The 14,806-nt window shown below is 32.8% G+C and overlaps 1 protein-coding gene across 2 annotated transcripts in view; it reads left to right on the forward strand.

Annotated features, from left to right (window-relative positions):
- Positions 1-14,806, forward strand: part of MDGA2 (MAM domain containing glycosylphosphatidylinositol anchor 2) — a 777,981-nt gene that overhangs the window by 743,639 nt on the left and 19,536 nt on the right. For both annotated transcript variants that reach the window (XM_076004050.1, XM_012746557.2), the window contains one exon: positions 8,641-8,771. In XM_076004050.1, the coding sequence (XP_075860165.1) occupies positions 8,641-8,771 (131 nt within the window). The remainder of the gene's footprint in view (positions 1-8,640; positions 8,772-14,806) is intronic.

A 14,806-nucleotide genomic window follows, 5' to 3' on the forward strand; every position in this document is an offset into this window, starting at 1 on the left:
GAATGTGTGTACAAAACAAATGATGCTAACAGCTACCTATCAATATACATAGATCTGGCCTAGAGCTGTATGGTTTTGGCACCTCTTCATCTTTCATGAAATGTGAAACTCAATAAGTCTGTGTTACTGCTTATAAGAAAAATGTGATATATGCAAGTGATCTCCATGTCTTAGGATAAACCAACTCGCATATTAATTCACGTGAACTTGGCAATTTCAAGAATCTATTAGAAATATGCATGCACATTTTAGGACATAATTTATTTCTCTAAAATATATAAAATACATAGTTATAGTAAAATAATTAAAAGGCAAATTATGTTAAGAACTTAGCAAAAAACAGAGGTAATAGGTAATAGTAATGATAAATATTATTTATGAAAATTACAATTTATGCAATAATTTATACAAAATAATATTTAAATAGGAATTGTGCTGTTGAATAATGCCATGAATGACCCCAAAGTTTTGGCCATTACTCTTAAGATAAAAGAGCACTTAGATCATTTAGCTTTTTGCCTGCAATCCTTAAGAATAAGAGGTGAGCAAAGTCCTCTTAGCTTTAGCACCTGACTCTTCAGGAAAGGTGATCAAAAGATAAAAATTAGGAAACCTAGGAAAAGAAAAAGACAATTTGAGTTTTGCTTAGCTACTTCAAACTTGTGTTATATAACTGTATAGCATTTGAAAGTCCTTGGGGATGTTTAAATTCATAAACTTTGGTATCTAGTGCCTACTAAAGCATAAATAGTGTCTCTGACAATTTAAAATTACTTTCAAGGGGTATTAACACAATCCATCATATTCACTCTGGAATTTTTTCACAATAACACTATAATAATGTGCTGAATCAGCTTTGCTGAATCTAACTTCTCCTGAATAGCTTTATTCTATTTCACAAGTTCTAATTTTGTTGACCAAGATGACCTGACATAGCTTTAAATATCTTTTGGAACTGAATTCTCTTTTATAAAGTTAAGAACTGGCAACTTGCTTGGAAAAAACGTTTATTAAATATTGCTATTTAATATTGCTTTTAGCATCACTTCTAAAATGTACCAGTGAATAAGTAGTTAGTATTCATTGACTGGGATAAGTATATGATTATTACTATGTACATAATAATATATTTAAATTATAATTCATCTGAAAGATTTACTTCAATCAGTTATACTTCTAGTGTATTTTAAAAAATAAAACAAGGAATACTTGCCTTTTTAAAGTATGATCTAGCCAAATTTGAATATAGCTCATTTAGTCTATTTGAAAACCTAACTGGAAATCTGAGATAATTCAGACCTGGCTTTTTTAGACCTAGGCAAAACATTTTTCACATATTATGTATTTGACAAACATAAGTTGAAATAAATGAAGTTTGTAGGCCGGGCGCGGTGGCTCACACCTGTAATCCTAGCATTCTGGGAGGCCGAGGCGGGCGGATTGCTTGAGGTCAGGAGTTTGAAACCAGCCTGAGCAAGAGCGAGACCCCATCTCTACTATAAATAGAAAGAAATTAATTGGCCAACTAATATATATAGAAAAAAAATTAGCTGGGCATGGTGGCGCATGCCTGTAGTCCCAGCTACTCAGGAGGCTGAGGCAGCAGGATTGCTTGAGCCCAAGAGTTTGAGGTTGCTGTGAGCTAGGCTGACACCACAGCACTCACTCAAGCCTGGGGCAAAAAAAATGTGTATTTATATTACATATGTAAAAAAGAAAATGTTAAGTAAGAAATGTAAACTTGATCACAAAGTGGATTCCCTAATTAAGAAACCATCTATGTAATACTGATACAATACTTTATTATTATTGATATAATAATGATGATAAATCATATATATTGTGTTTCATTAAAGTGTATATTTATTACTTTAAGTAAATTCTGAAAGACATATAGCATGCACTATAGCATGCACTATTTTGTTGGCAAATTACAACTAATAGTTTTAAAAATGTATTATTTTATTAATGTTTCACAAAAATAACCATTTATTTATTTGATATCAGGATCCATTTTCTGTCAATTTAATCAAAACAACAGGTTATGCTACGTAAGAGAAATGAAACCTCTAAATAAAATGGAAAAAAGAAGCCCTCAAAGTGATTTGGTAAAAAATGCCCTAGGATTATTCCTATTAAGAATGAATAAAGATGCCCAGTAATGGGATTGACATATCAAATGGTAGATCTACTTGTATCTCTTTAAGGTATCTCCATATTGCTTTCCACAGAGGTTGAACTAATTTGCAGTCCCACCAGCAGTGTAGGATTGTTCTTATCTCTCCACATCCAAACCAACATCTATTGTTTTGGGACTTTTTGACGAAGGCCATTCTTACTGGAGATAAGTGATATCTCATTGTGGTTTTGATTTGCATTTCCCTGATGATTAGAGATGTTGAGCATGTTTTCATATGTTTTATGGCCATTATTCTGTCTTCTTTTGGAAGGTTTCTGTTCATGTCCTTTGCCCACTTTTTGATAGGGTTGTTTGATTTTTTTCTTGCTGATTTTCATGAGTTCTAAGTAGATTCTAGTTATCAGCCCCTTATCAGATGTGTAGGATGTGAAAATTTTCTCCCATTCTGTAGGTTGTTTGTTTACTTTCACGACTGTTTTTTTGGCTGTACAGAAGCTTTTTAGTTTGATCAGGTCACATTTATTTATTTTTGTTGCTGCTGTGATTGCCTTTGGGGTCTTCTTCATAAATTCTTTGCCTAGGCCAATGTCTAGGAGAGAGTTTCCAACATTTTGCTCTAGAATTCTAATAGTTTCACACCTAAGGTTCAGGTCTGTTACCCAGCATGAGTTGATTTTTGTGAGAGGTGAAAGGTGTGGATCCTGCTGCAGCCTTCTACAAATGGCTATCCAGTTTTCCCAGCACCATTTATTGATTGAATAGGGATTCTTTTCCCCAGTGGATGTTTTTGTCTGCTGTGTCAAAGATTAGATGGCTATATGAGGATGGTTTGATATCAGGGTTCTCAGTTCTGTTCCACTGCTCAATATTCCTATTTTTGTGCCATCTACCCAAAAGATCAAATGACATTCTACAAAAAAGACACCTGAACTCGAATGTTTATAGCAGCACAATTCACAATTGCAAAGCTGTGGAAACAACCCAAGTGCCCATCAATTCATGAGTGGATTAATAAAATGTGGTATATGTATACCATGGAGTACTATTCAGCTCTAAGAAACAATAGTGATATAGCACATCTTGTATTTTCCTGGGTAGAGCTGGAACCCATACTACTAAGTGAAGTATCCCAAGATACTTCAAGCACCACATTTGTGGAAAAACAAGCACCACATATACTTACCAGCAATTGGTATTAACTGATCAGCACCTAAGTGGACACATAGGAATTACATTTATTGGGTATTGGGCATGTAGGAGGGGGAAGGAAGGAGTGGGCATATACATACATAATGAGTGAGATGTGCACCATCTGGGGGATGGTCACACTTGAAGCTCAGACTTGTGGGGGGAGGGCGGCAATGGCATTATTCAAAACCTTAAAATTTGTACCCCTATAATATGCTGAAATAAAAAAATTTTAAAAATGAATAAAGAGAAAGAAAATAGAGAAAAAGCGTGAGAACAAATAAGACACCAGTGAACATTGCACAAAATAAAAAGAGGCTAACATGGCACATAGTAGAAGCAGCATATACTGTTGAAAAAGACTTATTATAGTTTGGGGGAAAGTATAATTTGTACAGTATATGCTTTATAAATACACAAGAATCTGAATTTTATGAAACAATAGAAGATAAGATGATAGAACTGTAAACCAAGAAAAAGAAGGAACTGGATAAAAGATAGAGCTCTATGAGATCAGAAAAGGATGTAACATTATAAATAACACAATAGCAAGATAATGATGACATTAGAAACAAAGGATCTATTCTATGAATCTATTCTATGAAAAATAAAGTCAATACTGTGGAGGACAAATTTGAGATTATTTCTCACATTGAAGGAGAAAAAGAGAAGATAATAGATTTTGAAACAAAAAGTGAAAATGTAGCACCAAAAGATAAAACTACAAAAGAAAACAAGAGAACTTTTTGGATAAATATATATACATTATTCCTAAAGAATACTAGTCTATTACCAAGTAAAATTTATTCATGTAATATAATATTAGTTCAATATCATGGGATGTGTTAATATAATCTATCATATAATTAGGAAAATTGAGAAATATTTGAATATTCTTATAGATAATAAACATAGTGCTTATGTATGAGACATAATATATAGTTTACATACTTTAATTTTAATTCTCACAAACTGACACTAATTGTCATCATTTACCTGATAAGGGAGGCAAAGAGGGATTTAGAGACCAAGCCAAAGTCATTCAGCTATGATATGAAGAATGTATTAATAGGTTTTTCCTAAAAAGTGGGTACTCATATTCATGCACTTGTATAAAATATGCATATGTATAGTCTTGTGTATAAATAATTAAATAAAATTCCTCTAAAAATTTGAAGGATAAACTATTTTGTATCATATAACTGTATATATGTAGGTAAATATTCTTTTTAAAAACTTGAGATAACATACACCAAAATGTTAAGGAGGTTACCTTTGAGTGATTTAATTTAATGGTAATTTTTATATCATTTTTTCTGCTTTTCAGTATTTATGTATAATATTCAAAAATAAATATTATATTTTATGTAAGATATACGCACATTTTAAACTATATATAAAAACATATTACCAAGAATGTATATGATTATAAAATGATCAAAATGAATCTAAAATTCATGTAGTACTAAATGGTACCAATTAAGTAATACTGCCTTAAACAACTAAGAGATATATTAAATGGCTGTCTTTAGAAAGCAGACAAAAGGCAAAACAAGAATGAAATGCATAAGAAAAGAGAAACTAATGAGGTGATCTCTGTAATAGTCCAGTTCTCTGCCTAAGGACAATTTCCTGACCTTGGCACAGATCCCTGAAATTCAAGCAGAATATGAAGATACCACTAAGTCAGGAGATAGAGATTAGAGTACTGGCCAGTTGAAGTAGTTGGAATCTGTGGGTCAGAGTAACAGAAAGAAGAGAGGTAAGCAGGGTTGAATGTGGAAGTCTGTATGAGGTTCTGCCATTAGGCTTTGCTGAAAGCTGGCTGTACATGTACAAGACTAAAAAAAACCCAAGATTTACACTAGAGCAACATAGCAGCTTTTATGGGATTGACTGCACAACAGAGAGATGAGGAGGTCAAGAAGTTCTAGGGGAACAGCAAAAGGGAATGTTGGGGTTTTAGCAATGTTAAAGTAATGTTATAGAGACCTCGTCAAAGCCCCTGGTAACACAAATAAAATAAAAGAGGCTCTCTCTTAGGAGTTAGAATCATACCCAGGAGAAATTCCTTCTCTAGACCTTTCCTTAAAAAGCCTAAATGCAAACCCCAACAAGATCCACAGACAAGACAGATTTAGTGGTTGTTTCCCATAAAGTTAGAGAATCTAGAGCAACAATTTGGGCTCTTCATAGATTTGCATTAATAGTGTAAAACCAAGCCTATATAAGATCAACATGATGAGTCCATAATTGAACATCTGCTAAAACAAGAACCAACAGACCAGAGAGAGATTACAGATTTAGAGACTCTCTAATGGAATATCCAAAATATCCATTATTCACCGAAAGTCACTAGATACAAATAAATAGGAAATATGATCAATAGCTGTAAAAAATTAAACATTGATCCATAGAAACTAAACAAAATAGAGCTAGACTTGGAACTTAGCAGACAGAGACTTTAAAGATGGTATTATAAATGTATTCAATAAAATAAAAGAGAACATACTAAGGAAATCAAAGGAAATATAGTTTTAATGAATGAATAGAGAAGTTCAGCAGAGAAAGGACAAAACTATACATAAAGAAAAAATAAGAAAAATTATACTACAAAGTATAATGAATGATATTTAAAAATTCACTGGATGGGCTTAACAAAAGACTGGAGATGGCAGAAAAAATAATCAATGAATTTAAAAACAGACATAATTTCCTAATCTGAGAAAAGAGGTGAAATATTGAAGAAAAATGAACAGAGCCACAATGACCTATAGAAGAGTATCAAATTCCATTAACAAATATATAGATATGGATATAGATATAGATAAAACTGGAGTATGTAAATGAGACAATGAAGCAGAAAAATATTTTAAGAACTAATGGGAAAAACTTGGAAGAAACTCAGCAAAACCCTGAACAAGATGACTATAAAGAAAACCATATTTACGTAAATCATAATCAAATGACTATAAACCAAAGACAAAGGGATATTCTAAAAAAGCAGCTGAGTGAGAAAGAAAAGCATATTAGGTACAAGGAAACAAAGATGAATTATGGCTGACTTCACTTTAGAAACAATGGATTACAGAAGAGAGTGGAACAGTATCTTTAAAGTACAAGGAAAAAAAAGAACCTGTCAGAATTCTAAACCTTATAAAAAATACAAGAGTGAAATGAGAATATTATTGCATAAACCACTCAGAGAAACTTTGCCTCTAGCAGCTCACCACTTTAAAAAGTGTTAAAGTATTTCCACAGGGAAATGGTACCGGATTATAACTCACATCTACAGATAGAAATGAAGACCACCAAAAATGATACTAAGTGGTAATTGAAAAACCATATTTTCTTTCTTCTTGTAATTAATGTAAAATATATCTGGCTCTTCAAAGATAATAGCACTCTAAGGTAGGGTTTATAATGTAAACAAAAAAAAACAAAAGTAAAAGATACAATTAAGTAAAGAAATGGGGCAGAAGAATTATATTGTTGTAAGATTGTCACATTCCTTTAATGAGATACAGAATGTGAGAAGTAAATGGTGTGAAATAAACAGGATAAGATGATGGAGGAACACATGGAGGGGATGTGAATTATGAATTATGAGTATGAAGAAGTAAAATATTGACTAATTAGACTCTGAAAAATTATAAATGTCTCTTGTTAGCTCTAGAACAACCACTAAATCATAATAAAAAAATATGGTTAAGGAAATAAATTTAAAAAATATTTGATCATCTGAAAAGAAGGAATGGAAAAAGACATGGAGGATGAAGAAAAGAAGAGACAAGAGAAAACCAAGATGGTATATTTAAGTCTGAACATAGTAATGACTACATTAAATGTAAATGAACTTAACACTGAATTTAAAAGGACTAATACAAGCAATAACAGATAAATACTATAGATGTGCTGAGGGAAAGTAACAAGACACTCACAAAAAGTACATACTGGATTATTCCACTAATATGAGATTCTAGAAAAGGCAAAAATCATTGATTAGTGATAGAAGTCAGATCAGTAGTTACCTGCCCACAGGAATGGTGCCTGGAAAGAATAACTACAAAGGAAAATAAGGAAACTCTTTTGGAAAATGTAAATGTTCTATATCTTGATTGAGTGGCACTTACCTTGTATTAATAGTATACATTAGTCTAAAATTATTGACCTGTACACTTAGAAATGAATGAATTTTATTGCATGTTGACTATACTTCAAAAAAGTCAATTTTTTAAAAAATTATCTATTAAAATATTGATTGCCTAATGAGTAAGAGGTAAGACTCAGAAACTTGCTGAGTTCAAATCCTGCTTCTGCTGTTTTCTTACTGTATGACATAGGGCAAATTACTTAAGTCCTCTAAATTTTCTCATTGATAATGTGGGAATAGTAATAATAAATACTTCATAGGATTGTTGAGAGGATTAATCCCTTATCTGGAGTAAGTGTTCAATATATATTTTATTGTGTTATTATTTATGATCATTGCTATCAATATTTACAGCACATGAAACTATTGAAAGAGAGGTATCAATTGATGAGAATAAGCTATCTTTATTTTATTTTCAAATAATTCTTTCAGAAGAAAAATGAGATGGGTGAAAATTAAACTGGAAAAAATAAGCTAAATGATATTGTGAGACAACACAATTAGGGTCAAACTATGAGCGAGTCAGTCAGTACATGGTTACATGCTATATTAATTTCTACAGTTGCTGTAACAAATAACAAATGACCACAAACTTTGTGGCTTAAAACAACACAAATTTGTTCTCTTACAGTTCTGGAGAAGAGAAACCTAAAATAAGTATTATGAGGCTAAAATTGAGATCTCAGTAGGACTCCTGAAGGCTCCAGGAGAGAAACTATTTCCTGGGCTGCTTGTATTTCTTGTGGCCCTTCCTCCATCTTCAAAACCAGCTGTGTAACATCTTCTTCTCTCACATGACCTCTCTCCTGTATCAAATTTTCCACTGTCTGTGTTTTTTAAAGATATGCGTGATTGCATTTACAGCCCAGCCAGATAATATGGAGTAATCCCCCATTTCAAAACCTTAATTTAACCAAGTCCCTTTTGAATACCAGGAAACATTCACAGGTTCTAGGTTATCTTGGGCCTGGTTATCTTCGGATCAAATGTCAAATGTGGTAAGAGCATGATAGGAAAGGAGAGAAAAGAGGAATAAGACACGGGAGTGTTCTGTGAAATTTCCCTTTAAAAAGTTTACAAGTGTTTGGTGTTTGGTTTAGGAGAAACAAATATGAAGCAAAAACAAATACACAAAATAAAATTTCATTGTTATTTTTAGGTGTCTTAAATGTTTATCTACGTTTGAAAGGGCAGACAACAATAGAAAATCCACTGTGGTCTTCAAGTGGGAATAAAGGACAACGATGGAACGAGGCTCATGTTAATATATATCCAATTACTTCATTTCAGGTAAGAAAATAGCAGTCATTTCTGCTAATAGATTGCTATGTGTGAGCACACATTAAAGGTGGATTTGAGCAAATATTAAAATATGAGTATTCAAATATTCTGTGATATGAGCATCACAAAAATCATGATTAAGCTTTCTTTAGTTCTAAAAGCTATTTTATAAAGAGAAATACCCTTTTCTTTTAGTAATTAACACCTAACAAGTTAATGTGTTTGAATAATTTTCTATCAAAATTCAAATGATTTGCCTGGAGAAAATATAATCCAGGCAAATTGCGATTCTCTAAAATCACATGCTTGTATTTTATTCCCTGAAGAAAAACAATATAGGTTTTTATAATAATGGAACTGGGTAATCGATTCTCAATTAACTTGTTTGAATTTTCCTTGATGGCATTTTATATACTTTTAACAAACTGTGTTACTTTGAGGTAATGTCATATCAGTAATTTATCACTTTGATTATCAAAGTCAGATAACTTTAAATAGGTTATTTTTCTTTGTTTTTATATAGAAAAAGAAGTAAGGCATAGAGAGTTAGCTGTAAAGATATCATAGAAATTTAATGACTACAACAGTGGCCATCATAGATAGTGACATAGATAATAAAACTATTTCAATGGAGTTAATAATATACTTTTAGTGATTTTAATAACTATATTAAAGTTATGAAATATGTATATGCCTGAATTATGTTTTCTCCAGGTGAATCATTTGAATTTTGATGGAAAATTATTCAAATATTTTTTAAATCTTTAAAATGTGCTAAAACATTTTCAAAATCTATGACACATAATATGTTCTCTATTTCTATGCCTTATTGTGAAAGGATTCAAATCCATTTTATCACATTATATTTATAGCATTGGATGTTTCCTCTACTAGTGAATTTTAGTATGCATTTCATGGCATATGTTAGGGTATAGAAAATCAGACATACTCCTATATGGCAATGTTTAATTGGTGAAATGCCTTTTTCTTATCATCTAATTCATAAAATTCTTTTTTTTAAGAATTGAACTCCAGCTATGTCTGACTTTATTGTATAACATATCATAAAATTCCAGAAGGAAATGTTAAAAGGTCCTTTGCTTATAATTGGTGAAGGTGAACACTTTGTTACATGTTTCATAGATCATTTAAAAACAGACACCAGTTTCAAAAAGGATTACGGATGGACTTTTGTTTTCATAATTTTTTTACTCATAATAATAACAATAGCTACCATTTATCTAGTGCTTACTGAAAGCCAAGCATTTTATAAAATACTGTATTGTATATGATCTCACTTAATTCTTTTATTTAAATTTCAGAATACAACATTTTGGTTACATAAAATGCTTTGCCTCTCTCAAGCCAGAGCTACAAACTTGTCTTTTCCTAATCCATAAAATCCTAATTGCTTTAGAGATTGCACTTCTGAATTGAAGCAAGATGATAAAAATGCATACAGTCTGTCATTCACAATGGTAAAGAATAAGGGAATAAGAATAGCCAATTATCTACAAATACATCAATGATTGACTCCTGGTCAGATGTGGTGGGCTTACAGCTCTAATCTCAGCACTTTAAGAAGTTGAGGTGGGAGAATTGCTTAAGGCCAGGAGTTCGGGACCAGCCTGGGCAACATAGTAAAACCTCATTTCTACAAAAAATTTTTTAAAAAATTAACTGGATGTAGGGGTGCATACCTGTAGTCCTAGCTGAGGTGGGAGGATTGCTTGAGCCCAGTTCAACGCTTCAGTGAGCTATAATGATGTTGCTGCACTCAAGTCTGGGCAATAGAGCAAGATCTTGACTCTGAAAAAAAAAAAAAAAAAAAAAAAAGATAGGCTCCCATATGACTCTAGGAAAATAACAGAATCATTTTGTTTCTCAGAAGAACAATGCAATTGTTTATTAAAATTGAATCTATGGCAACATATCATTAAACTAAAGTGGGAAGACAGAATTCTAAAGCATTACTGATAAAAGTAGCCTTACCATTAAAATGCATTAAAGATCCTTCTTTCTAAAAGTTGTTATTATAGACATATTTTTGCTTGCTACATGACTACCTCTCCAACACAAAATTAATACATTAAATACATACATAATAAAAACTTAAGAAAATATTTATGTTAATGTTACCTTCAAGATAATTTTTATTGCTATTTACATCAGCTTAATGAATATTTATTGAGTGCCTTCAGCACAAACATAACCACAGACAATGGTTTGACAATACTTATTGAGTTCCTACTGTATGCCAGGCACATTGCTAGGCATGAAGATTCAAAAATTTATTGTTTATCTCAGATTGGTGGAAATATACATCTATACACATAAATCACCTACTGCAACAATTGTAGTGATAGAGATACACACAAGGGTCTCTGAACACATCTAACCAAGAAGAAGAGTATGGGGGAGAGTCAAGAAAGGCTTATTGCCGGGCCCAGTGGCTCACGCCTGTAATCCTAGCCCTCTGGGAGGCTGAGGCAGGAGGATCGCTCAAGGTCAGGAGTTTGAAACCAGCCTGAGCAAGAGCGAGACCCTGTCTCTACTAAAAATTGAAAGAAATTAATTGACCAACTAAGAATATATATGCAAAAAAAAAAAATTAGCTGGGCATGGTGGCGCATGCCTGTAGTTCCAGCTACTTGGGAGGCTGAGGCAGGAGGATTGCTTGAGCCCAGGAGTTTGAGATTGCTGTGAGCTAGGTTGATGCTATGGCACTCTGGTCCAGGCAACAGAGTGAGACTCTGACTCAAAAAAAAAAAAAGAAAGGCTTATTGTATGAGGTGAAACCTGAACTGAGGAGAGGAATTGCAAAGCAGAGAAAGGGATATCATTAATATTCCAGCAAAGTTCAGAGTAAACAAAAACATCAAGGTCATATTCCACAGAATATTCCAGAGAAACAGAAAGACATTTATCTGGAATTTAGTACACAAAATAAATCAAAGATTGGGTCCTTAAGGAACCTAAGGAGCTTAGGTAAGGGGGAGTCATTAGAAGATTTTACTCAGGGCATGACATGGGACACCACTCAGGTGGATTGTTATATGGAAGACTGATTCAAGGAGGGAAAATAGGGTTTGCAAACCAGTTAGGGAACCTTTGTAAAATACATATAACATATATTGAAAGGACAAACTAGGGAAGTGGTAAAAAGAAAAGAGAATGATTTCCCACATATAAAAAAAGGATGATATACCCAGATATAAAAACTAGCAACACATTTTTGTTTGAAATTTGGGAAGCAGCCCTGAATGACTAATAATTTTTGAGCTAGGGAGTCTTGAGTAATGTTTGTGCCATACATTACCTTAAATAACAAAAGAGGAAAAGAGACAAACTTCAGAGATGTATATGGTTACTTCTATTTGGGGCATGTTCATATAAAATGTCTATGGAATTTTTTTTTTTTTAAACGTGCAAAATGTTGTTATATATGTTCATCTGAAGTTTGGGGGACAGAAATTTGTGAACCATCAGATTGCATGTGCTACCTAAAACTGTACGAGTTGATATTAATAAAAGAAAGTATATATATATAAACAGTGATTAAAAGAAGGAACCATCCAAAGCACTAATCAATCATTAAGATGAACTATGGAAGAGGAGCCAAATCCTAAGTAATATTTTTCAAAGTTGAAAGGAAAGAGAGCTAGATGTCCATGCAATTTAAAGACAGTGAAACTCAAATTGGAAATTAGGTTCAGTTCAAGGGACTAGTCATTAGGAAGAAATTGATAAACTTCGAATAGTTTCAGTTGAGTTACAGAGGCAAAAGCCACATTTATAAGTAGATACAAAGAGTGTCTACTCTTGAGAAATTTGGCATGATGATAAATAAATTTAAAAAATCACCATGTTAACTCAAATTGTTTCACTGTTCAAAATTAATAGAAAGCCCTATGGGCAAATATAAAATTATTATATAATTTACTCAAATAGTTATTTTCCTCCTATCGCTTTTTTTTTTTTTTTTTTTTTTGAGGCAGAGTCTCACTCTTTTGCCCAGACTAGAGTGTCGTGGCTTCAGCCTAGCTCACAGCAACCTCAAACTCCTGGGCTCAAGCAATCCTTTAGAGACGGGGTCTCATTCTTGCTCAGGCTGGTCTCAACAATCCGCCCGCCTCAGTCTCCCAGGATTACAGGCAAGACCCACTGTGCCTGGCCTTCCCATCACTTTTTTCACAGTAGAAAAATGCAGATTTTATTTTGTGTTACATTGTTTTTGCAAGGAAATCAACTTCTTTATTTAGGATGCTACAACAGGCAGATTCCTGAAAGGAGTGCCCCCTGAATACAAATAATGAGAGGAGTTTCAGAAGGGAAAGAAAAGAAGCTGAAGGTGGGCTCTAGAGTCCATTGCCTTCATATTCCCAGAATGGTTGATTAAAAGAAGAAACTTCAAGAAGTGAGTTCATTGTTTGTTACCAGGAAGCATGATGACAATGTGAATTCAGAGCAGAAAGTTTTTACAGTTCACTTGAACGACAGGTTTTCTGCAGCCTCGGGGATTTACATAATAAATTCACAAAAAGACATGTACAAGAATGTTCAAAGGAGATGTTCAAGAATGTTCAAATGAATAAAACTTTATGTATAATGGTCCAAACCTTGGAAAACTCTCCCTGCTATACTCAGTTCATCTGCTCATTCCAACTGAGAAACCAGACTGGTTTATATGTTGGTGCTCAGTGTAGTTATCATTTCTGATATTCTTTGTACCTCTTTATAGATCCATATTTTCATCTAATATCAATTTTATTTCATTTGAAAGACTTTCTTTAACATTTCGTGTAGTGTGAGTCTGTTGAAGATGAATTACTTTCACCTTTTGTACTTCTGAAAAAGTCTATTTCTACTTTATTTTTTGAAATATAATTCCCCCCCTGAATATAGCATTTTAGTTTTTCCTTTTGGAACTTTTATGATATTGTTCCACTGTTGTCTTGTTTGCATTGTTTCCAAGAATAAATTTGTGGATATGCTTATATTTATTCTTCTTATGCAATGTGACTTTTTTTCCTCTGGTTGCTTTTAAGATTTTCCTTATCACTGGTTTTTAGAAATTTGTTTATGATGTTATTGGGTGTATTTTTCTTCATTTTTTACATATTTGGGGGTTCATTGAACTTCTTGGATTTGTGGATTTATAGTTTTCACAAAAGTGAGGATTTTCTAGCTAATGTTTCTTCAAATAATTCTGCTATCCCTTTTCTCCTTTGAAGTTCCCAATCAGACACATAAAAGCCCCCTGAAAGAGTCATACAGGTCATTGAGGCTTTTTTCATTAGTTTTTTCTACTTGTGTTTAGTTTTGGATAGTTTCTATTCTGTCTTCACGTTCACTAACCATTTCTTCTGTTACGTCTAATCTGCCTTCAGTCCTATTCAGTGTGCTTTTCATATCAGCTGTTAGACTTTTCATCTCTCTATAAGTTCAATTTGGGTATTTTTAGAGAATGTGTTTATGTCTCTAGTTAATGTTTTCAACATATAAAATCCAGTAATAATAATAACTGTTTTAAGTCATTATCTGCCAGTGCTAATATCTATATCAGTTTTGGGTTGTTTATTATTGGTTGATTTTTCTTCTCATTATGGGTCATTAGTTTCCTGCTTCTTTGTAAATCTGGTCAATTGGGTGGGTACTAGACATTGTGAATTTTATGTTGACAGATGTTGGCTATTTCTGTATTCGTGTAAATATTCTTAGACTTTTTGAGGGATGTAGTTAAGTTATGTGGAAACAGTCTGATCATTTTAGGTCTTGCTTTTAAGATCTGTTAGATGAAACTAGAGTAGTGTTTGGTATAGGGCTAATTATTTTTTACTACTGAGGCAAAAGTATTCTGAGTACTTTACCCAATGTCCCATGAATTATGAGGTTTTTCATTGTGGTTGGTAGGAACAGTCACTGTTCTCAGTCTTGTGTAGGCAGGCACTCTTAACTCAAATTCATGTTGCTGGTTCTTTCCCAGGTGTTGAGTAATTTCCTTATTTCATGTCCTGATCAGTGTTCTACTTAATACTCAAGGG

The sequence above is a fragment of the Microcebus murinus genome, chromosome 6 (assembly GCF_040939455.1).
Source record: "Microcebus murinus isolate Inina chromosome 6, M.murinus_Inina_mat1.0, whole genome shotgun sequence".
In the NCBI taxonomy this organism is placed as follows: domain Eukaryota; kingdom Metazoa; phylum Chordata; class Mammalia; order Primates; family Cheirogaleidae; genus Microcebus; species Microcebus murinus.